This window comes from Ostrinia nubilalis, chromosome 28, assembly GCF_963855985.1.
Source record: "Ostrinia nubilalis chromosome 28, ilOstNubi1.1, whole genome shotgun sequence".
Taxonomy (NCBI): domain Eukaryota; kingdom Metazoa; phylum Arthropoda; class Insecta; order Lepidoptera; family Crambidae; genus Ostrinia; species Ostrinia nubilalis.
Genome location: NC_087115.1, coordinates 1,135,003 through 1,158,920, shown reverse-complemented (window position 1 = coordinate 1,158,920; position 23,918 = coordinate 1,135,003). Strand labels below are relative to the sequence as shown.

General features: G+C 37.8%; 1 protein-coding gene across 1 annotated transcript in view; it reads right to left on the bottom strand.

The window, feature by feature from the left end:
- Positions 1 to 21,309, bottom strand: part of LOC135085175 (uncharacterized) — a 35,783-nt gene extending 14,474 nt beyond the window's left edge. The window contains exons 1-8 of the mRNA XM_063979928.1: positions 21,070 to 21,309; positions 19,933 to 20,085; positions 16,222 to 16,356; positions 11,474 to 11,665; positions 6,994 to 7,092; positions 4,964 to 5,065; positions 3,735 to 3,814; positions 2,544 to 2,663 (exon numbers count right to left, since the gene is read on the bottom strand). Coding sequence (XP_063835998.1) covers positions 2,544 to 2,663; positions 3,735 to 3,814; positions 4,964 to 5,065; positions 6,994 to 7,092; positions 11,474 to 11,665; positions 16,222 to 16,356; positions 19,933 to 20,085; positions 21,070 to 21,246 — 1,058 coding nt within the window. The 5' untranslated portion in view covers positions 21,247 to 21,309. The remainder of the gene's footprint in view (positions 1 to 2,543; positions 2,664 to 3,734; positions 3,815 to 4,963; positions 5,066 to 6,993; positions 7,093 to 11,473; positions 11,666 to 16,221; positions 16,357 to 19,932; positions 20,086 to 21,069) is intronic.
- Between the last annotated feature and the right edge of the window lie 2,609 nt (positions 21,310 to 23,918).

Genomic DNA, 23,918 nt, shown 5'->3' with positions numbered 1-23,918 from the left:
TTCTGGCCACCTAGACACTATTCTGGCTACATAAACACACTTATGGCTTCTTAGACACTCTTCTGGCTACCTAGACACTATTTTGGCTACCTAGACACTCTTCTGGCTACCTAGCCAAGTCTCTGGCTACCTCGGTACGTGTCGAGCTACGCTTCTGGCTACCTAGCTTGGTCTCTAGATACCTAAAAACTCTTTTGACTATTTCGACACTCTTCTGGCTACCTAGCTGGACCTCTGGCTACCTAACTAGGCTTCTGGCTACCTAGCTCAGTCTTTGGCACTGCCTGTGTGTATACAGTGTGAGTCACGTTAAAGTGTACATATCAGAATAGATGAAACTAGACCTATTGTTATCGACAAAAAAGAGGTCAAAAAATTTTTGAGATTTTTTTAAAAATTTTTATAGAATTTTTTTTCTTCCAATTACTTATTGTAAAGAAAACATAATAACTTTTAAACTAAGCGGTATATCTTGATACAATAAAAACAGTAACAATGCTAAATAACAGGCAATACTAAAAAAATACATAAAATACACAAAAAAGGCCAACAAATAATAAAAAAATATACTTTTTGAAAAAAATCCGCTTAAAAATTCGTGTTTTTTTGGTTATTTGATAAATTTCTCCAAAAAATGCCCCTATAACAGGTAGTTTTTATTACTTTGTATTATTCTCTATCATATTACATTCGTAAAACGAAAAATCGCATGTCTCTATCCCTATCACAACGTTTGCAATGATCGTTTGAACTAAGCCTCTCCGGGCGCGCCATTCAACGCTTCGTTAACAACAAAACTGAAAACGGCTCTAGATTTGTAATTTTGATAAAGACAAGTTAGATTTCAAATAAAAACAAAAGATTTCGAGGTAAATTAACCATTTTAGTTAAAATTAAAATTGTCTCTACCTGTAGCGGAGAATAATGTTGTGGCACGCCTTTGTTCAAACGATCATAGCAAATGTTGTGATAGGGATAGAGACATGCAATTTTTGGTTTTACAAAGATAATACGATAGAAAATAATACAAAGTAATAAAAACCACCGGTTATAGGGGCATTTTTTGGAGAAATTTATAAAATAACCAAAAAAACACGAATTTTTAAGCAGATTTTTTTCAAAAAGTATCATTTTTATTATTTGTTGGCATTTTTTGTGTATTCTATGTATTTTTTTAGTATCGCCTGTTATTTAGCATTATTACTGTTTTTATTTTATCAGGATATACCGCTTAGTTTAAAAGTTATTACGTTTTCTTTACAATAAGTAATTTGAAGAAAAAAAATTCTACAAAAAATTAAAAAAAAATCTCAAAAATTTTTTGACCTCTTTTTTGTCGATAAAAATAGGTCTAGTTTCATCTATTTTCATATGTACACTTTAACGTGACTCACACTGTATACTCACTCGGGGCTTGTGTACTGGACAGTGTGACATCGCACGTGACTTGTGAGCGCCTGATTGCTGCGTAGAGACAACGCGCACACGACACAAGCGAACTCTGGTGGCTTGACTGGCACTGACAACCTGTGGACTGGCTACTTAGATGTGCCTCTGGCTACCTAGATGCTCTTCTGGCTACTTAGATATGCCTCTGGCTACCAAGACACTTTTCTGGCTACCTAGCTAAGCCCCAGACTACCTAAACACTCTTTTGGTTATTTAGACACTTCTCTGGCTACTTAGACACTATTCTGGCTATTTAGACACTCTTTTGGCCATCTAGACACTATTTTGGCTATCTAAACACACTTCTGGCTTCTTAGACACTCTTCTGGCTACCTAGACACTATTCTGGCTACTTAGACACTCTTCTGGCTACCTAACTGGACCTCTGGCTACCTAACTAGGCTTCTGGCTACCTAGTTAGGCCTCTAGCTACCTCGCCAAGCCTGTGGCATATACCTATCAGCACCTCTGGCAACATAACTCCGCCTCTGTGTATAATATACATAATTATGCATTGTATATACTCACTCGGGGCTTGTGTACTGGACAGTGTGACATCGCACGTGACTTGTGAGCGCCTGATTGCTGCGTAGAGACAACGCGCACACAACACAAGCGAATTCTGGTGGTTTCACTGGCACTGACAACCTGTGGACTGGCTACTTAGATGTGCCTCTGGCTACCTAGCTAGACTTCTGGCTACTTAGATATGCCTCTGGCTACCAAGACACTTTTTTGGCTACCTAGCTAAGCCCCAGACTACCTAAACACTCTTTTGGTTATTTAGACACTTCTCTGGCTACTTAGACACTATTCTGGCTATTTAGACACTCTTTTGGCCATCTAGACACTATTTTGGCTATCTAAACACACTTCTGGCTTCTTAGACACTCTTCTGGCTACTTAGACACTTTTCTGGCTTCTTAGACACTCTTCTGGCTACTTAGACACTCTTCTGGCTACCTAACTAGGCTTCTGGCTACCTAGTTAGGCCTCTAGCTACCTCGCCAAGCCTGTGGCATACACTATCAACACCTCTGGCAACATAACTCCGCCTCTGTGTATAATATACATAATGCATTGTATATACTCACTCGGGGTTTGTGTACTGGACAGTGTGACATCTCACATGACTTGTGAGCGCCTGATTGCTGCGTAGAGACAAGGCGCATACGACACAAGCGAACTCTGGTGGCTTGACTGGCACTGACAACCTGTGAACATCGGCACTAGGTCAAAACTTTGGCAATACAGTAACTGTATATCAATGTAACATTGGCTCAAATATAATAGACGTGTTGACACCACCAATCAATGAGGGCTATCGTTTTTATGTTTAACAGTTGGCACCCCTGGCGATTGACAGGACCTTACTCTACAGTGGCGCCATCTTGATGAGTGCAAATGCGATAGTCCTCCTACCACTTTAGCGCTCACCAGTTGGCGCCACTGTCTTCGCTACTAGCAAGTGACAGGACCTTACTCTACAGTGGCGCTAACTGGTGAGCGCTAAAACGATAGCCCTCATTGATTACTTTTTAAAACTGTCAAAACGTGTCTCCCATAGATTTTTTAATGGCAATACAAGTAGGTAAGTGACGTCACTATTTTGTCAACTCAAACTACTTTTTTCAAGTACAATGCAACCAAAAATCTTAATTTACAGGTAAAATTAATTCAGTTTTTAAGATCAGAATGAAGTGTCTTTTTAAAAAAGTTGTGATTTTGAATTATTGGGGAATGGTGTCAGTCTATTGGCGCCCGTTCGTTCGTTTCAGCCGAAAGACGTCCACTGCTGGACAAAGGCTTCCCCAAGGATTTCCACAAAGACCGGTCCTGCACCGCTCGCATCCAAGCACCTCCCGCGACCTTCACCAGATCGTCGGTCCACCTAGTGGGAGGCCTGTCAACGCCACGTCTTCCGGCTCGGCATTTACAACTATATGCGTCGAATAATAAATAATAATAATAAATAAATAAATAATCTTTGGACAATTTCACACAGCGCCAGCTAGCCCCAAAGTAAGCAACTTAATGCTTGTGTTATGGGTGCTAGCTTAACGGATATACTACTTATATACTTTTTTTTTTTTTTAAATACATACATATTATACATAGTAACACCCAGACCCGTCACAGAAATTAAAATTCATCATTTCAATTTCTGCCCGGCCGGGAATCGAACCCGGGACCTCTCGGCATAGTAGTCCGCTCTGAACCACTACACCAAACGGCCGACGAATAGGAACACACCGTTCAGTGAAAATGTTAAAAATTATACTAACTTGACTTTTTTCTGTGGCACTTCTGGTTTCGCAGCCTCGCGCGACCTTTTTGACCTCACAGGCGGCGGAGTCTCTTCTCTCTGTAATTAATGTTTTATTTTGATAAGTAATTTTAAATAATTTTTTTTGCGAATTATGGGTTAACAGCAGTTGTTACAGATTTAAAAAAATATTACTTAAGTTACTTATTTAAAAAGAAAAAAGAAGAAATTATACGCGCTTCAGCAGGTTATTCCATAAATAAGAATGTTATTAAAACCCGGTCTGTGAGCACGTAGAATTTTGTTCAATGACCCCAAGCTACCCATCCTTATCGCTCGCGCGTAATTATATTGCTGTCGCGACTGTGCAACGGACGCCCGCAGTGAGTGTGCGAGCGCGACAGCAACATAATTACGCGCGAGAAATAAGGATGGGTAGCTTGGGGTCATTGGACAAAATTCTACGTGCTCACAGGCCAGACTATAGATAAATACCAAATTAACGGCAGATTTTTCAATAAACGGATAACCCCTAACCGGAGAATAAGTTTGGCACATGACAGCTTCAGCAGTTTCAGTATGGGAAATGAGCCAACATAACAATTTTATTCTTGAGTTATAAAAAGATATGAGACGGTTGACAATTCAGACCTTAGTAAAGAACACTAAAATCCAACTTTTAGAACAACTATAATAGTTATAGTATTTAAGTATTTACATACTTATAAGTCTATTGCCAGTTTTCACCATCAATCTCTAATTTTTAAGTGACAACTACGAAAACAAAATTCCTGTTATTACCATATAGACTAAGAGCTGGTGAACGCCAGACCTACGTCATTTTATAAAAGCTGAAAGTTTGTCAGCGTATGCTTCCAATATAGGATATAATGTTGGTGAATCATGAAGTTTGGGTCATGGTGGCTTTTGCAGCTATCCTAAAAAAACTGTTTCGCAAGGAGTTCGAACTGTCAAAACTGTCTGGCTGATGTGGAAACAACTTCTAATCATTGCCCGAATATTATACATAAAAATCTGATTTTATGGCATAACGCCACGATCCCACGATGACCCAAACTTCATGATTCACCAACATTCTAACCTATATGAGAGCATACGCTGACAAACTTTTATAAAATGACGTAGGTCTGGCGTTCGCTGGCTCTTAGTCTAATAGAGGTCACTTAAAAATTAGGGATTGATGGTGAAAACGGGCATAAAGCTAGTAAATTACAAATATTATATTACCTTGACTTTAGGCTTTTCAACTTCTCTCTCTTTACTTTTCTTCAGTATTGACTTTGGTTGAGGCGTTTCCACTTTCACTGAAGACTTTTTTGCTTGTTGCTGCTGTAAACGTTTATACCGAAACTTGAATATTGTTATTGAATGGGAAGATTGGCTTGAAAACTCATAAAACTCGTTTATTTTTGCAAATAGGCTTTTAAAAAGCACTTTTACACGTCCCAATATTAACCCTACCACTGCTTCGGGACAATAAATGGCAGTAGATTGTCTGACAACTTAGGCCCAGTTTTTTTATTCATAGTTAAAATAATTAATTGTTAAATTTTGCTACTAATGGTTAAAAATGAACTAACTGTAAACTAATAGTTAAAAAATGTACTAAAAGTCAAACTAATCATTGTTGGATTTTTTTTTCTGATATTTAACCACTTGTCACTTGACATCTGTCAGATTTGACTATTGGTTATTTTAGAGTAGGCGCACACCGTTGATTTTTAGTTGGCCGATAGTTGTGCCCGATTTTAATTTGTATGAACAATCGGCCAAATCGAATCGGCGTAGTGTGCGCACTCCCATACATGCCCATACTGATCAACTGCCCGACTAAACTATCGGCCGAAGAAAAATCAACGGTGTGCGCCTACTCTTAACTACGAATCAAAAAAGCGTGATTAAGGCTGGGTTGCATCTTACTTTAACTTTGACAAACGTCAAAAATCTGTCAACATCCATAGGTACAGTCGCGGAATGAAAAGGTTCGTCACCTTAGTGTCGGTTTTCGCTTGCACTAAGTACTGTAAGAGTCAAACCTGCCAACATAACAGTGCAAGAAACACTGCTGCTAACATTTAAATAAATATGACGTTTGCTACCTAACGAATAAGGTTTTGCTTGTTTATTTTTCTATCCCATCAGTGCAATGCAATGATGACATTGACCAATTGACAATAGTTTTTATTTAATAGAAATAATAATGGCAGGTGGAACCAACAAGAAGGTTTTAGTTTAACAATCATAATAATCTTCTTGACAAGATAAATCGTCAAACAACTTTGATCTGAATAATTTTGAACTTTACTGACGTACATTTAAAGATTATTTTCTCTAACTCGAGATTATTCTGTAACATAGTTTCAAAAGGTAATATGTGCTCGCGATTCATTGAAGGAATCAATTTGAAAACTGAAGAACCTTTTCATTCCGTGACTGTACAAAAAAACACCGGTTATCGTTATAGTGACGGTCAAAGCAAGGTGGTGCAACTCAGCCTTACTGTTTGTACTCCGAATGACTGTCGTGACTACACCGATCAAAATGGCGCGAATATTTCTTATACGCAACTTTAGGGCCCTGTAACTTTTGTATTTGTAGAGATATTTTCATGATTCTTTCACAATTATTATTAGTTTTACTTATATTTTCAAGCTGATAAAAGTGACTGAGTTTCTTGCGCTGCTTCTTCTCAGCACTGGCCTATTTATAGTCCTGAAGCAGTGGTAGGGTTGATACTGGGACATGTGAAAGTGCTTTTTTAAAGCAGAAATAAATGAGTTTTCAACCGACTTCAAAAAAGGAGGAGGTTCTCAATTCGACCCGTATGTTTTTTTTTTCTATGTTTGTTACGCGATAACTCCGCCAATTATGAACCGATTTGAACAAATCTTTTTTCGGCGTATAGGTAATACCTCAAGGGTGGTCCCATTTAAATTTAATAATAGAAAAAACAACCCCCAATGGTGGAAAATTGGGGATGAACTTTTTTATACGCAATATCTCCGCCGATTATAAATCAATTTGAACGATTATTTTTTTGTTAATAGGTATTATCAAAAGGGTGGTTTCATGCGAATTTGAAGAAAATATTTCACCCCCAAGGGTGGAAAATTGGGGATGAACTTTTTTATACGCAATATTTTTAATTTTTAGTTTTTTTTTGTGTTCACGCATTTGAAGTCGGTTTTATTTTTTTTAAAAGTTAATTATATTTATTAAAAGAAAAAATTGGAAACTTGTCCATTATGGAGCCTGACCTTGAGACTGCTAAGTGAGATTGTGTCCTCGCTGGAGCCTTTGGCCCGCGAGCTTCGCGGCGGCGTCGGAGGCCTCTTCTGCTTCGAGGATACCACCTTCTGGAAGACAAGCATTTTCATTTAGAAACTACCTTTCAAATGTGGTAAGTCTGGTCGCCGAGCACGTAGAATTTTGTCCAATGATCCCAAGCTACCCATCCTTATCGTAATTATATTGCTGTCGCGACTGTGCGACGGGCGTCCGCAGTGAGTGTGCGAGCGCAATAGCAACATAATTACGCGCGAGCGATAAGTAAGTAAAGTAAGTAAAAAATGTTTTATTTGACAAACAGAGCGACATCACATTTACATAAATTACATAAAAAAGAAACATTGTGCCCTGCTGTCAAATAGGGGCCCGCTCAGCATTAATCGGGGGATGCCGTGGGCATGCCTCGACACCGATTTTCAGCGGGTCTCTTGACGTTGCTGCGCCCTACCGCCGAAGGAGAAGCACTCCGTAAAGTACCTGTCCGTCGACAGGAACACGCAATAAGGGGGCGGCAAAAATGTACCCATAAAAAAACAAACACAAAAATCAAATAAAAAATAATAAAAAAAAAATCAACAAAACCAACATTTATGCAATCTACGACAAATCAGGGTGGGTAGCTTGGGTTCATTGGACAAAATTCTACGTGCTCGCGGACTAGCTTTCAAATGTGGTAAAGGCCAATGCCCATTTTCCTTAGGGAATCGGTACCAACATGCTTCAACCTAAATTTACTCTGAAAAGTCTAGTTTTTATTTACCTTTTCACTACCAACAAGATTTTTTTTCAATATTTAACCGCATTTTTTTCATATTACTTAAGCAATGCTTAATCGTCGTGTCATTGCTATTAATCTATACTAATATTATAAATGCGAAAGTAACTCTGTCTGTCTTGCTTTCACGCCTAAACCACTGAACCGATTGTGATGAAATTTGGCATAGAGATAGTTTGAGTCCCGGTAAAGGACATAGGATAGTTTTTAACCCGGTTTTTGAAACAGGGACGTGCGCGATATAAGTTTTTCTGTGCCAGACAAAATTCCACGCGGGCGAAGCCGCGGGCGGAAAATCATGTCACGAAAATAGGTGACAGCTGAAATTGGAACATAAATGTTTTTGTTTTGCGGATATCCCATTTTTGAGCGGAAGTATTTTAATTATTTTAATTTTCTAAATCCGGTTAAGAAAGACGGTTAAAAATTAATGAGGTACACGTATAAATAAAATATTAGTTTTGATGATAATTAGCCTGTGACGACATGTGGTACGGGGATTTATTAATCTAAGGGTATGACAGGGGAGCGCTACCATTGTTCAACTACATATATGGTTTCCAACATGGCAAAAATTGGAACCAGCGATCCGGTATTGACGGTGGCGCCCCGCTGTCAATGTCACGGATAGGACAGTTCAGTATATTGGAACTATAAACGACAGCTTGACATTTGAACATAGACCTTAAATTAAGTTAAAATTTAGTTATATCGGTACACGCTAATGCTCCATGAGTGCACACTACAGTAATGCCTTACGGATTGCTCGGACCACACTCCCCGCACCCCGCGCGACCGAGACCAAACGTTGGTGGAGCGCGTCCGAGTGGCTGAAACGATCTAAGATTCTAAATAAGACATAAGACCTACTGTTTACTAACGAAACCCTGGGTGATCTACCACTTACATACTTCCTGTAATCTTATGAAACAGCATAGTTTAGTACACAATCATGTAGTATTTTTTGCCTTGCCACGATCGACTGGACTAATAGTCGCGATCGACAGGTTGGCCACCCCTGTATTAGAGGAATGTCATTTGACGATGTTAATTATGATAATGAGCGTGAATTCGCAGATTGCAAGTAATAAGGTAGTGAACAAGTAATTGCACAATTTTCTCTGTAACAGTAAGTAGTATTAAGTTGATTAATTTTTTTTTTTATGCATAACAAGGCAGGTATTTGACCACAATCGCACCTGGTGTTAAGTGGGATGCAGTCTAGGATGGTACGTACACAGTAGATAAATCAAACAGTACGGAAGCTTCATACAAACGCTCGAAATCAGACTCACGCACACAGACGCACGCTTTACACGAGCTCTAAGCGACCTTCGCAGTCCATCCGTCGCGGGTGTCGCGCGCGGTGTGTTTTAATAATAATTTTATTGCATGCGCTGTCCGCTGTATTTTTAAAAACATGCCACGAGTGTATTGCATGCATAGTATACGGCTGCTTGAACTCGGCATCTTCAAAACCAGAACTTTCATTTTTTAAACTTCGTAATAATTCTGAATTGTAAAAATGATTAAATAGGTATTACTTTTTAAATAAAGTGCTTACATCTGATTTTGTAATAGTTCTTTTTAAATTACGTAATTACGCTTTTTAACAATTTATGTGTTCTATTTGATAAAGTAATTTGCTCCGCGCGCTTTTGTACTAAGTGATGAACTGTATTTTATTTATGAGAATAGATCTTCTACCGGCCTCTAATAGCACTTAATCAATTTATTCGATTATGTATTCGATCATTAAAGAACCTAATTAACGTTTTATTTTTTTGGTAACTACTTAGTCAATTAATTTATTCCATTAGGTATTTGATAATTAAAAAACCTAAATAAACGTTTTAATAAATAAGTAAGTAAGAACCTTATTAATTTTATAAAGATTAAGAGTGCCAACCCTAACACTCAGTTGAAGTGTAGGTATTTAACTCGCCGAAAGGGCTAAGTTTCCGTACTGCTTTAGCTCATATATGTTACGGTCAAAGTGATAAATGTGAAAATTATGAATAATCGCCGGTTATTATGAATAATCACCGCATGATTTGGTAAATGTGATTAATATGAGGTCATTTATGTGTGTATAAAACTAAATAGGCGGCTTAGGGGTGGCCCAAGGGCCACCCCCGCCGCACCTTAACCTATTTTTCACTTTAAATCAAAACATTATGTTATAGGCATCATGGCAAAGTAATATTATGCAAGAAACATTTCAAACTCATTATGCCAAATTAAATTAATATATGATATCAAAACGTTCAAAAGTTTGGCTGTACACGAGCACGTACACAAGATGTTGTTCTCTTTTATGAAATTTGTTAGTACTAAGGTTGAATTATTAAATAATCACTGTTAAATGTGATTAATTTATCACTTTTACCGCGACTGTCGGTAATTATTCATAATAACCGGTTATTATTAATAATTTTCAATTTATCACATTAACCGTAACATATATGGTGGCCAACTGGTGAGCGCGAAAGTGGTAGGAGGACTATCGCATTTGCACTCATCAAGATGGCGCCACTGTAGAGTAATAGTACGAGAGCCCACGACCAAAATTTTTGTCTCATAGCAATACGGCCAAAACCGCATCAAATCGATAGATACGATTATCCTGAACTCGAAAATACCAATATCAGACATTTTCCGCGTAGCGTTTGATCTGACCGAATTTTCAAAACTGTCAAAGAATTTTACCGAACTGCATCATAGCAATATGTCTGATTTGCAGACTGTAGTTGAATGATAGTTCTGAGATACCGGAAACATTATTTTCAGACGTTAGTGGTGTAGCGCAAACCCGTAAAATCACTTAAAAAATTAAAAAAGAGACAAAAAAAATGTCTCATAGCAATACGTCTGAAAATCTTTTTTATTAGTAAATTTTGGTTATTTGATGCGAACAAAACAATTTTCAGACGGAAATGTGAACGCATTAAATTTTGAGACCGTTTTGAAAATGTTAACAAATTTTACCGATCGGTATCATAGCAATATGTCTGAAAATTGTTGGACATGATAAAATAAGTTGTCCACATGTGCAAAAAATTTATATCAGACAAATTAAGTGTAGCACCTTCTTTATCATACAACTTTTTGATACACTTAAAGTGTCTGAAAACAGATTTTTGGTAATCATGGCAGCAATACGAAAAGTTGAAAAAAATAATTATCCGTATTGCTATGATACAGGTCGGCTAAATTTGTTGACATTTTCAAAAATGCGCTCAGGCTATATGCTACGCGCAAAATGTCTGAAAACAAACTTTTTCGTAATACAATTATAAAATCTATGTACATTTTCACTATCAGACGTATTGCTATAATACCGACTGTCTTTTTTTTTTTGACACAGCAGAAATGGCCTCCCACGCAGTTGCTACACTTTCGACCGTTACTACCCACCTAGTCGGTTCAGAATAATACAATCTAACGATTTTATAGGGTTTTTGCCGTATTGCTATGAGACATGGTTTTGGTCGTGGGCTCTCGTACTATAAGGTCCTGTCAATCGCCAGGGGTGCCAACTGTTAAATATAAAAACGATAGCCCTCATTAAAAATCGGACTATAGTATAACATTAATGTGACTTCGTACAAACTACAAAATATACATAGATCAAGATCATGAATACGTTTATAAACGAGTAATGAAAAACTTACCAAAGTAGGTGTCCCGTTGACCCATGAGTTCAAAACTTCGCGTATTTTGTTGTGCACACTTTCCACCGTGTGTATCGACGTGTTCCTTGGTACTGCCAAAGAACAGTTGATACATCGTCGGCGATTGATCTCTTGACTCACACTGCCTGTTCGATTCATTTTTACCGATGCCATACGCCGGCCGGCCGGCATCTATAAACAGTGGGCTAAGTGTGAGTTTACATATTTTTTTTAAAAAATGTATAAAAAATTTAGTTTTTGAACGTTTCCCGCTAGGGGCGCTGTACTATCTGTCATACATTAGATGACATTTTTTGACGCGCTCACTAGTGAGCGCGTTTGATGAAAACTCACACTAGGCCCTCAGTCACTATCTCGATGCACCTCAACACTGTCAATAGTCAATAACATCGTTCGAGGAATGAATTTCATGAATAACCACTAAAACATAGATCGATTGATACAGACATCAACGAAAAACTAAACTCTTCTTCTTCTCCTCTATAGTCTGGTCGCTGAGCACGTAGAATTTCGTCCGATGACCCCAAGCTACCCATCCTTATCGCTCGCGTGTATTATATATTGCTATCGCGACTGTGCGACGGGCGGCCGCAGTGAGTGTGCGAGCGCGACAGAAATATAATTACGCGCGAGCGATAAGGATGGGTAGCTTGGGGTCATTGGACAAAATTCTACGTGCTCGGAGACCGGGCTTTATAAATCGCCATCATCATAACCAAAGAATATATTTACTCTGACGAGAAGAACGGCGACTCCATAAAAAATAACTGGACTTTTCTTAACGCCATCTAGTTGGTGACTTTGGTACTAAGGCGGTATTTAATCTGTGCTTAAGGCTACGTATTTTCGGCTATGATAATATCATGACATAAAATCAATGACATAATATTATTATTATGTCATTGATTTTATGTTCTACCATTATTTTTAATTAATGCAAAAAACTTTTCAGAGGTAACTAAGCCCGTCAATATGATCAAGAAAATGATACTCAAACAATTAGAAACACATTATTCTCTTTATTAAATATGATGTCTCGTGACTTAAACTAAAACACTAGATAAAAAGTCACTGTCTCCAAACTTAAATACCTACTAGAGCACTACTGACTCTGTATCTCACAATCACACTAGACAATATCTCCAACAGGATGATAAGACATTATTATCACAATAGATAAAGATTAACACGAAAATCTTTGAATAGCCGTTTTTATATTTTGAAAGTTGTGACCTCAGAATACGGAACAAACCAGAACCCGTCAACGGGCGTAAATGTGTATTCATATAAATTACTCCGAATCGCACTAATTTGACTTTAGAGCAATTAGTCAATGGCCGGCGCGCGCATTGTTTACATATCCGTCAGATTGACACTTTATAATTAAATTATGCCGTCTTGTGCCGTTCCAACATGTAAGAATGCTACTGGAATTACGAAGAAAGTGCATGGGATCATGTTTTATCCGTAAGTAGCACATTTCCAATTCATTTTAATTAAATAATAATTTTCAAAAAAAATCACGGTTGTATTTTGTAAGTGTTGCCACAGGTCAACGGAATATTTTACCCTACTTTTTTATATTGAATTACATTTGTCTATAAAAAATTCACGCGTTAATTTTGTTAGCGTTACCACAGAATAATGGAATATTTTCCCCATCCTTTTGGTTTTAATTAGTTTTTAGTGTAATTTCATCCATGACATGACAACCTGATTAATTAAATTATAAGTGCCACTTGTGGTCTAAACTGAATAAATATTTTTGATTTTGATTTGATTTTAATATTTGAATTAATTTATAATATTACTCCCTAAATAATGAGGTGATAATAAATAACTATCGTGAATTTCATACTTTCCCATTTATTCAAAAGTAAGGCATTGGTATCAACAGATCAGCAGCAGCAATATTTTGTATATTTAATAATAATTTTAAGTAATCAATTATTGCTTACATACTTACTCTGATTTTCTTTCAGGATACACAGCCAGAGTTGCCTCGCAATCAAATTCAAGTATTGGTGATGTTTTTGATTTGGATTCTGTTTTTGACTCCAAGAAAAGTTAAACTAAAAGCACTACTGCGCCGTAAACAAATGTTTTGTTGTCGATATGTTTACATAATAAAGAACCTTAAGTTTCTTTTTTGTTTTACTTGGCATTCTAAAATTTATATTCGACTTTTGTAATTGACTTTTAAATAACATATTATACCTACATGTAGTATATTACACTATTTAATAGAAATAAATAATCATCTACACTTAGTTACTTCGGAGTAAAAATTAAATTCATAGGTAGGTAGGTACTATCTATGCCTATGGCCAGTCATGTCGTCTCGTTCTATCGCAAAGAATCACCATTTGATGAGAGCGAGAGCAAAAACGGAAATGGATAGTTAACACTGTGGCCGTGTGTACTTATTTCACTTACTTATTTTTTACTTGTTTAACATCTCTTTAAAAAATTACATAATTTTACCCCAAAAATGGGGGTGTCACACGGCGCTAGTAACACTAAAGGGGGTAGAGGGGCGCGGGAGGGGAAGTATTTTGGACACAAGTTGCCGCGTAGAAATGTTATCGAACACTCCTTCTGGTTTGTTCTGTATTCTGAGGTTGTGACAAATTATTCACCGACAAACTGACAAATGACTTAAGTGTTGTCCTTTGAGAAAAGTCATTATTAGATTTTTTTTGGATCGGGGAACACCTAACCTAAGCTAACCTAATAAAATTCACGGTGCTGCCTACAAAGTCGGTCAGGCCTGATCATAACCTCAAATTGACAATGACACTGATAGTTTTTTACTTCGGTGTTCCGAAACGCTCTAATTGTAATTATTGGTGAGAAAAATAATATAGTTTTTTTTTAATCCTTTGAAGTAGTTTAATTTATTATAAAAATCATGTCCTCATGCTCATCCACTCACGAAAATAGGTGACAGCTGAAATTGGAACATAAGAGTAGGCGCACACCGTTGATTTTTAGTTGGCCGATAGTTTAGTCGGGCAGTTGATCAGTATGGGCACAAAATATAACAGAAGACAAACTCCATACTAAACGCGCTCGAGCCACGCACACATAGACACCGCTCTAGCAAGACTGTCTTGGACGAATGCGACCGCGACGTGGCGCGACAGACGTTCGCCACACGTTCGCTGTGGTTCGCTTGAGTCACGCGCCGGTCAACCGCCTGTGATATTATTTTGTTTTGCGAAATTGACGAAAATGAGTGAACAGAAAAAGTCGTATTATAATTGTTCGGTATTTGGTTGCTTAAACTCATCATTAAATACCGAATTTTTATTTTTTAAATTACCAGTTGATTCGGGGAGGTAAGTAAGTTATTTATTTGAATTTCAATTGAAATTGAAAGCCAACTCAATTATTAGGAATATCAAATTGTTTTAGAGAGGTTTTAGGAATTATTGGATAACTAGCTTTTGCCCGCGACTTCACCCGCGTGAAATTTAGTTTGTCACAGATCGTCATAAATTATAGCCTATATGTTATTCAGGGTTATAAACAATAATACTGTAAAGTTACATCAAAATCCGTTCAGTAGTTTTTGCGTGAAAGAGCAACAAACATCCAGACATCCAAACTTTCGCATTTATAATATTAGTTGGATAATAGTGTCACTCAACTAAATACTACTTCCTTCTCGTGTATTTGTTTGCAAACTATTACTATAATAACGTACTAAATATAAATAAGTATACGTGGATATTTGTTATTGTCTTTCTTGCATAGTATTAAGAGTAACATTTTTCTATCTTATCGAAATAAACGCAACACATGACAAGACAACCCTAGCGCGACGGCCGAGCGTGCGAGCGAGAGAGGTATGCAAAGCGAGGTACATACATGAGTTTACCTTCTGTTATATTTTGTGGTATGGGCATGTATGGGAGTGCGCACACTACGCCGATTCGATTTGGCCGATTCTTCATACAAATTATGCGATGGGGGGGCGATTGTCTTTCAATCTTCGAATCGGTAGGTAACCTTCGAATCCTGGGGGGTACCAGGGGGTGCCTTAGGACGGGGGGGAGTGATCGCCCCGAGTGCCAACCCATGTTACGCCGCCATGCCACTGTCCGGTTAAGAAAGACGGTTAAAAATTAATGAGGTACACATTAAATAACATATTCGTTTTGATGATAATTAGCCTGTGACGCAATGTGATACGGGGATTTATTAATCTAAGGGTATGAGCACGGTAATACGTGGGTAATGGGCATTGGCCTTTTCTTCTTACCAACTAAGACATCCAATTTGTGTTCTTCACCTATTTGCATTGTAAAGACAATAAACTATGTATGATGGAAAGTATAAAAAAAACGGTGGTGTAATTAATACTGTGCAGTATTTTAACTGCCTGAATAATGATAGAAACACAAAATATTATTCATGCATAATCATGTATTTCCTGCGCTATTTTCCACAGTTTGGCACCTCACGTCACACATTATTTGACCGAAGTCAGCCCTATGGAAATCGGCGCTCTACCGATCACTGACGTATGTCAAGAAAACGGTACTCGACTCTTGAGACAAGCTAAATTACACCATATTGTTGACGACATTGAGCATACATTTTTTAAATACCTTCGCGAAGAAAATCTGTACGAAGTACTTATTATTATTCTGCGGTAGTATTAAGTTGATTTTAACTGATAAAAATAAATGGACCCAGAAATCTTTGAATTACAATTTTACCTTGACTTTTTTAACCTCAGGCTGCTTGCTCCGCCTCGTGACAGGTGCCAGCGGTTCATCCGAGTCGTCGTTCTGGTACACCGGCTCAGTCACTCCTAAGATACAGTCGCCTGAGTTGGAAGATGCGTCGGAACTCTGAAACATTTTGAAACAACTTTATTTTTTAGATAAATAGATAGGTAGGTGTTTCTCTATTCTATCTTGGTTGAAATGTGTCCCCTAGCTTTAGCCAAATTATTCTAAAGTACAATATGTAAATTGTTTCTTTTTATGGGACAAGAGGCAAACGAGGAGCCGGATCCCCTGATGGTAAGTGATGGTGATCACGTATGGGCTACCGCCCATAGACACACGCAGCCCCGGGAGAGTTACAAGTGTGTTGCTGGCCTTAAAAGTATAAGTACTCTTGTTGAAAGATTGATAATATTCACCTTTTACCAGGCCTGTTCATCTCCGCGAGTTTACATCGAAAACAAAAAACGCACGATGGCCCACCTACAGGATACTATTCGACAAGGCCTTACATACGAGCGAACATTGACTCACGCACGCGTATACTTGTGTATAGAGATGTGCCGCTGAGAAAGTTCTCGTTCCCGGCAATATTCCCAGTGAGAATATTCTCGAGAACCGAGAACGCTCCCGGGAATATTCTCAGTGTTCTCGACAGAATACATTAAGTTTTAATTTTAATTTTGTTGTTTATATGTGATATTATTTGTAATGTTTCAATGTTTTATTAACTGGGCGTTAAGACTAGTCGTTAAAACAAGGTATGAAACGTGTGAGTGAGATATTGCTGTCTTGTTCACTCTTTTCGTGGCGAACGCGTACCGCGGCTTTAGAACTCGCCTACGGTATTTGAATATCAGTGTGCCTCTGAGTTTTAAGGCCCTTGCCACCCTAGCGGATTGTAAGCGGATTCAAAGTGGATTTAAAGCGGAGTGGCGACGCGACGGAGAAGCCGCGTGAAAATATCTTAAAGCTTCCAAAAGGCTGCCCAGCCGAGCTGGATTCCATGATTGACCTTTTTTTTCGAAGTTGGACCTACCTAACTGGACTGTTTGTCCCAGGTGTACATTATAGTCAACAACCTCGAGTGTAGATTCTTCAATTTTTAGAGGAGTGGGTGCAACACGGTCTTTAGACATGATTTTTAAATCTTGTCCATGTTCATTTTGAGACCCTCTTGTTGAGAGACTCTATTGAGGCCATCGAGCATTGTGCTTAGATCTTCCACGATCTCAGCCATGACTACGATATCGTCTGCCGTCTGGGTGATGTACTCGCCGTTGAAATTTATGCTGAATCCGCTCCAGCCCAGAAGCTTGAAAACATCTTCCAGGGCGGTGGTGATGACGTTTCCCTGTCTCACCCCTCGCTGCAACTGGATAGGTTTCGGGTCCTGATCTTAAAACGGACTGTCACTGTGGCGTGTTTGTACAAGCCTTTCTTTCAACACTTTAATGTATCAATAGTCAATTTGGCACAGTTGAAGAGACTGAAGCACTGCCCATGTCTCAATCGAATCGAAGGCTTTCTCAAACGCACAAACGCAAAGTGGCTGATTATATTCCTTGATCTTCCGTATAATCTGCCGTTGCGTATATTATTATGGTATATGGTACTAAAGCCTTTTCGGAAACCGTCTTGTTCGGGGGGCTAAAAGTCGTCGAGCCTGCTAGCGTGACAATTCGTAATGACTATCGAAAACAGCTTGTAGACATGGCTCAGAAGCGAAATGGGTCTATACATTCTTCAACAAGATTTTGTCACTTTTTTGAAGAGGAGTATCACCATTCTTCGAAGTGTCGGATCAATGTAGCTAGCACGTATTTTCTATAAAAATGTGTCAAATGATCCGTCAGACAGGCTATCCACAACTTATCCAGAAGTGGCGAAACAGGCCCTTACTAAGCGATTGTGAAATATGCCCTTAATGTCAAATAATAATATGTAGTTTAAAAAACTAAAAACATGCTTTAAATTACTAACAGCACTAATAAGCCAAAAATCACCAGGACCCTGGACATCATCTAGCATTAAAGTGCTCGAAAAGACAAATCCAACGAACCCAAACTCGATGAGTTTCCGCTGTTTCGTTTAAGAGTTCCTATAGCTATCTCCTGACTCCATCATTAGGACCCTGGACATTATCTAGCACTTAAAGATCTCGAAAAGACATCCAATGAACCCAAACTCGATGTGATTCCGCCGTTTCGTTTAGGAGTTCTTTTGGCCACCTTCCAGTCCCATCATCAGACCAGCTGGTACCACAATATTGTATTGTCATTTCTAATCTACATATAATTGCCAAGTTTCATGATGATACAAGACTTAGAAGTGCGTGTAATTCAGATTCTAAGATTCCATTACATAGTTAGTTACATACACGACGACCTAATAAGAGCGTGTTAAAAACGAAAAAATGGACAGTTACATTATTTAATTACGTGTAAAATGAAATTTCTGTCATCTTACATATCATTAAAACGACATTTCACGACAAAAAAAATAAAATATAATAAAGGTGCAGTTGCCAAGAATATTGCCGAGAAAGTTCCCGAGAATATTCTCGGGAACACTGAGAATATAGCCTTTCACTGCAAATAGAGTGTATTGTTTAATATACACTTATCTGTTGACTTAATTTAATACTATTTTACTTATGAAAGTTTGTTTATTTCCATTTGATAAACATGATTCTCAACCTTTCTCACTTAGGAGAACGCTCCCGGGAACGCTCCCGAGAATATTCTCAGTTGAGAGAGCGTTCTTGGGAACGGCACATCAATACTTGTGTATGATGGAAGAAAATAAAGAAAATGGTGTACTAAATACTGTGCAGTATTTAACTGCCTAAATAATAATAAAAACACAGAATGTACTTTTTTAAGTAGCCTCAAGACACTGAGAGGTAAATAAGTAGTTAATATTATTCATGATAATTCATGCTAAATCATGTATTTCCTCCGCCATTTTCCGCAGTTTGGCACCTCACGTCACATCATTTTACCGAAGTCAGCCCTATAGCTTCGGCGCAGTGCCGATCACTGACGTTTGTCAACAAAATGGTGCTTGACTCTTGAGACAGGCTAAATTACACCATATTGTTAATGACATTGAGCATACATTTTTTTAAATACCTTCGCGAAGTAAAACTTCTGTACGTAGTACTTATTATTATTCTGTGCTTTTACTAGAATAGTCATTGTCATTGTCCAAATTACTGCTTGTACACAATGAAGGATTGATAGCCACGATAGCCGAATGGTGAAGGGGTCGGAGTGGCAGACTCGAGATCCGAGGAACGCGGGTTCGAATCCCACCGCCGCTCGACTATTGTGGTGAGCCCACTCGCAACACAAGCTTATTTAGCTTACCACGAGGGGCTAACGGGACTATTAGTAATTTGTGCAATACAAATTGCTAATAATCTTTAAAAAAAAAGGGGTCGGCCTGGCCGACTCGTAATCCGAGAAACGTGCGTTCAGTCCCTATTGTGATGAGCTCACTCGTGATACAAGCATATTTAGCTTAGTACGAGGGGCTAACGGGAGTATTAGTAATTTGTGCAATAACAAATTACTAATAATCTTTTTAAAAAAATAAATTAATTAATGAATGGATAGACAGCCTACATTTTTTCTATTACACTTTACAAGAATAAAATGTTTTCTAATAATAATAAAAACATTAAAATAATCTTACCGGTACTCGTGATGGATTCTGTGGTGGCAAACCTAGCCTCATCCGTGTGCGTTTATTTGTACGTTGACAGAGCTCAACAAACTCGTAGAAATCATTCACTTTGTCGACGCACAGTTCACAGATTAGCGGAGGCATCTTGTCATCTGGGTGCACCTGGAATTGTTATTTAAAATAATTTAAAATGATGGTAAAGCCCACTCTGTGAACACGTAGAATTTTGTCCAATGACCCCCAGCTACCCATCCTTATTGCTCGCGCGTGATTATATCGGTGCGACTGGCACCCGCAGTGAGTGTGCGAGCGCGATAGCAACATAATTACGCGCGAGCGATAAGGGTGGGTAGCTTGGGGTCATTGGACAAAATTCTACGTGCTCACAAACCAGACTATAGAAAGGGAAAAACCACATATTATCATTGGAAAAAACTCATAAAACTCATTTATTTATGGAAGTAGGCTTTTAAAAAGCACTTTTACACGTCCCAGTATTAACCCTACCACTGCTTCGGGACAATAAATGGGCCAGTGCTGAGAAGAAGCAGCGCAAGAAACTCAGTTAGTATCAGAAAAATGCACAAGAATAAAGATTAAGTGAACTTAGCAGTGCCATGCCAGGTGGGTTTGAATCCAGCTAGAGTAATGTTACATCATAGTGCATTAATATGTTACAAATTATTAACGTTTTTCTGTTTTTTTCACTACAGTATCAAACTATGATAAGTTTTATACTAAATTCAATTATTCAGGAAACAAGAAGAATAAAGGAGTAAGAAACTATTTGTACTCCATTCTTAGACATAACAAGCGATGCATATCAGTAAGAAGTACTTCAAACCAATGAAATTGTAAAAGTCTAGCTTCTCAAAATCGATGCATACCTACGTCGCATTATGTGAAGTGTGTGAATGAAATGTTAGAGGAAAATTTCGTAGTGATAAAATCTACTTCTAAAGGCTAAATTTTGATCAGTTATGCTGTTAAATTTTGTAGTACTGAAATTGGGAGTGTTGTTGTTTTGACAACATCACACATAACCTACTTTCAAGTTCAACCACTTTTTAATCATGTTCTGTGCGGTTATAATACACAAAATATAGCTGGAAAGGTAACTTATTGAATTTAAAATGAACAATTTACCTCAATTTGCACGCAATCCCGTATTTTCTGAGTCAATTCAATACCACTAGCATCCAAATCCACAACATTTTGAATTATCGGCATTTTGTAGCCAGCCCCGGCACCGCAAAGACGACATGCTCGATATATCTCATAAATTGTCTGCTTTTCTGTGTTAGAATTTATAATTCGATCCATTTTCACTTTTTTTCATGGTAAAATTTTCTAATGACGAATACCATTTGCCGCTTTTCCGCCATTAAAAATGATACCATATTCTGAGAATTTCTACTATTGTAGTAGAAGACTGTTTGACAGTGCCACAATGGGTTGGTCATTTTAAAAAAGCTTCGAATATTATGTTTGAAATTATGTACTCCCTAAGTCCCAATAAATAAAAAATATTTATTTTTAATAAATTAACTGTGAATTAATACAGCCTGTACTTTTTTTAGTATTAAAGAAACAACATAGGAATTTTTTTAGTAGAAAATGTACTGTTTAAGTATAGCAAGACTTTAACTTTTTTTTCTTAAAAACTTGTACCCAATGACGTAACAAATCTTAAAAAAATACCTGGCGCCATTTTCAAAGCTACTTGCCGCCAGGGATGTCGTACTTCGATATATGATTGTTTATAATGAAAACAAAAACAAGTACAATATTCAAATGCAAATTATCAAGCATCTGCCCCCCTAGACAAAACGCACTTTTTGATCGAATCCGTCAAAACTCCATATAAAAAAGGGGCTTTTCGACCACTTTTCGACTGGTTTGCGATTATAATTTGCACTTTGTCTAGACCCACTGCTCATAATAACAACTAGTGGCTTAATATTGCTCACATTTTAATATTTAGGTAGGTACCTAACTAATAAAAATATTTGAGTCTGGGCTCTTAACCCCTAATTTTTTACGTAAAATAAGGAAGAACTATTATGTACTCCCACGAAACCATTAGGTACATGACATACATAGCAAGGAAACCTTTGGTTTTTAAATTTGATGCACATATTGAGGTCATTGGTCATGAGCATGACATGAAAGTACCAATACACATGACCCACAAACCAGAGTGAATTGTTTGAGAGAGGCTGCGACTTTGATTATCGTGTACCCGCTAAAACAACGCTAATGCTGGAGAGCAGAGACGTGTACGTACGTTCAAATTGGTCATACCTACATGTGAGGAGTAAATATAAAATGAAAAGTCGACAAAACCATCTATGTGTAAAAACAATATCCCTTTCGGACCCGCGCTTAAACTAGAAAGAAATTTGTAATTTTGAACATGAATTTTAGGTAATTTGGGGCCGCAGATTACGAATCTGCTATAATTTTCCAGATTTTCCGCCGCCATCTTGGAAAATTCACATACCAACAATTGTATCAAACTGGGCCCTTCACTTCCTACGTACAATTGTGGGGGTCAAAATTGTAAGGGTTTTGGAAATTTTATCAATGGCATGTTTTCCGAAAAACGTATTTATAACCAGTAAGGAATAAACAGGTTTCATTTTTATACCAGTATTTGCCATTTAATATTGATTTGTGGGCAAAACCATCTGTTCCATGAGCTCAACAGTAATTATAGCGCTCGAAATATTCCTATGGAGTTTTAATATATCCTGGATCATGAACAGCATCTCCTGGAAGATGTTGACGATTGAAAGGCTTCGTCTGCTATGCCGCTTGCATACTCAGAGGTATGTATCGTCATGAATGTCTGAGCCTTCATCAGAAGAAGAGGAGTAGTTCATCTGAAGTAGACGAAACTAGCTTTTATCGCTGTCATCGATCTCATCCCCAGATGCATTGAGCATCTCTGCGATAGTAGCGTCGTTTAAAACCGGAAACATGGTGTGGAAACCATGAAAAATTAACAATTATGTGAAACTTAAAATACGCATAAGGTATTGTAGGGCCCACGTCGATACAATTGTGTCAGTAAAGTTCGTTAAGCCGTTACGCCAAAGTCTTTGCTTACAAGTTGTCACTGTTATCACAAAAAGATGCTATTTTTAACTATTTGTCTAATCAATAAGTTGTATATTACTACAATCACAAAATAAAACCATAGCAGGTGCTTTCTTTCGCCAAGTCGGGGAGCGCAATCAGTCATGAACTGTACAGGTTGTAACCTGCTCACCAACTGCGCTTCGGACGAAATTTTCACGGGAGGTGAAAGAACGCATCCCGCACAATCGTACGATACTCAGCCCATCCACTTCCGATGTAAAACTAATGAGATAATCTCGATTTTGTAACCCGCACAATTGTATTGGAGCGGTCCGAAAGGGATATTTTTATTGCTATTGAACACAATTTTTTTGTTTATTTAGTTAGCGCCATCTGTTGAGGGGTAGAAAAAACGCAATGCCTAATGCTGCCATTTTTAGAAGTTTAGTTTTTATATTCAGCGATAGATGGTGCTAAAAGACATTATTAAAAAATAATTGAGGAGATTTTTCCACAACGATTTTTTTTGTAAATTGGGAACGTATTTTAACAGTATTAATGTCGCAGGCAAATTGTATGATTCCGCATTTTACAAACGGCGTCGTCAGTTTACAAACGCTCGCTGTTCTATGAAATGCCGAAGGCAAATGAGGATCATTTCGATTTTTAGCTGTGAATGCAGATTTATAGGGCTAAGAAATCCTTAATACACAGTGCAAAAATTTTTGTTCTACGACAAAAATTGACGAAGTTATGGCCAAATTACTAAAAAAGTTCACTGACCGCCCGGCGCGGGGACGATGACGTCATTATATCCGATCCGAACGCTGCCGGCGTACTGCGTGGATAGAAAATATTTTTTTCTAGCCAAATTATCAGTTTTAGAGAAAAACTTGTAATGACATTTATTC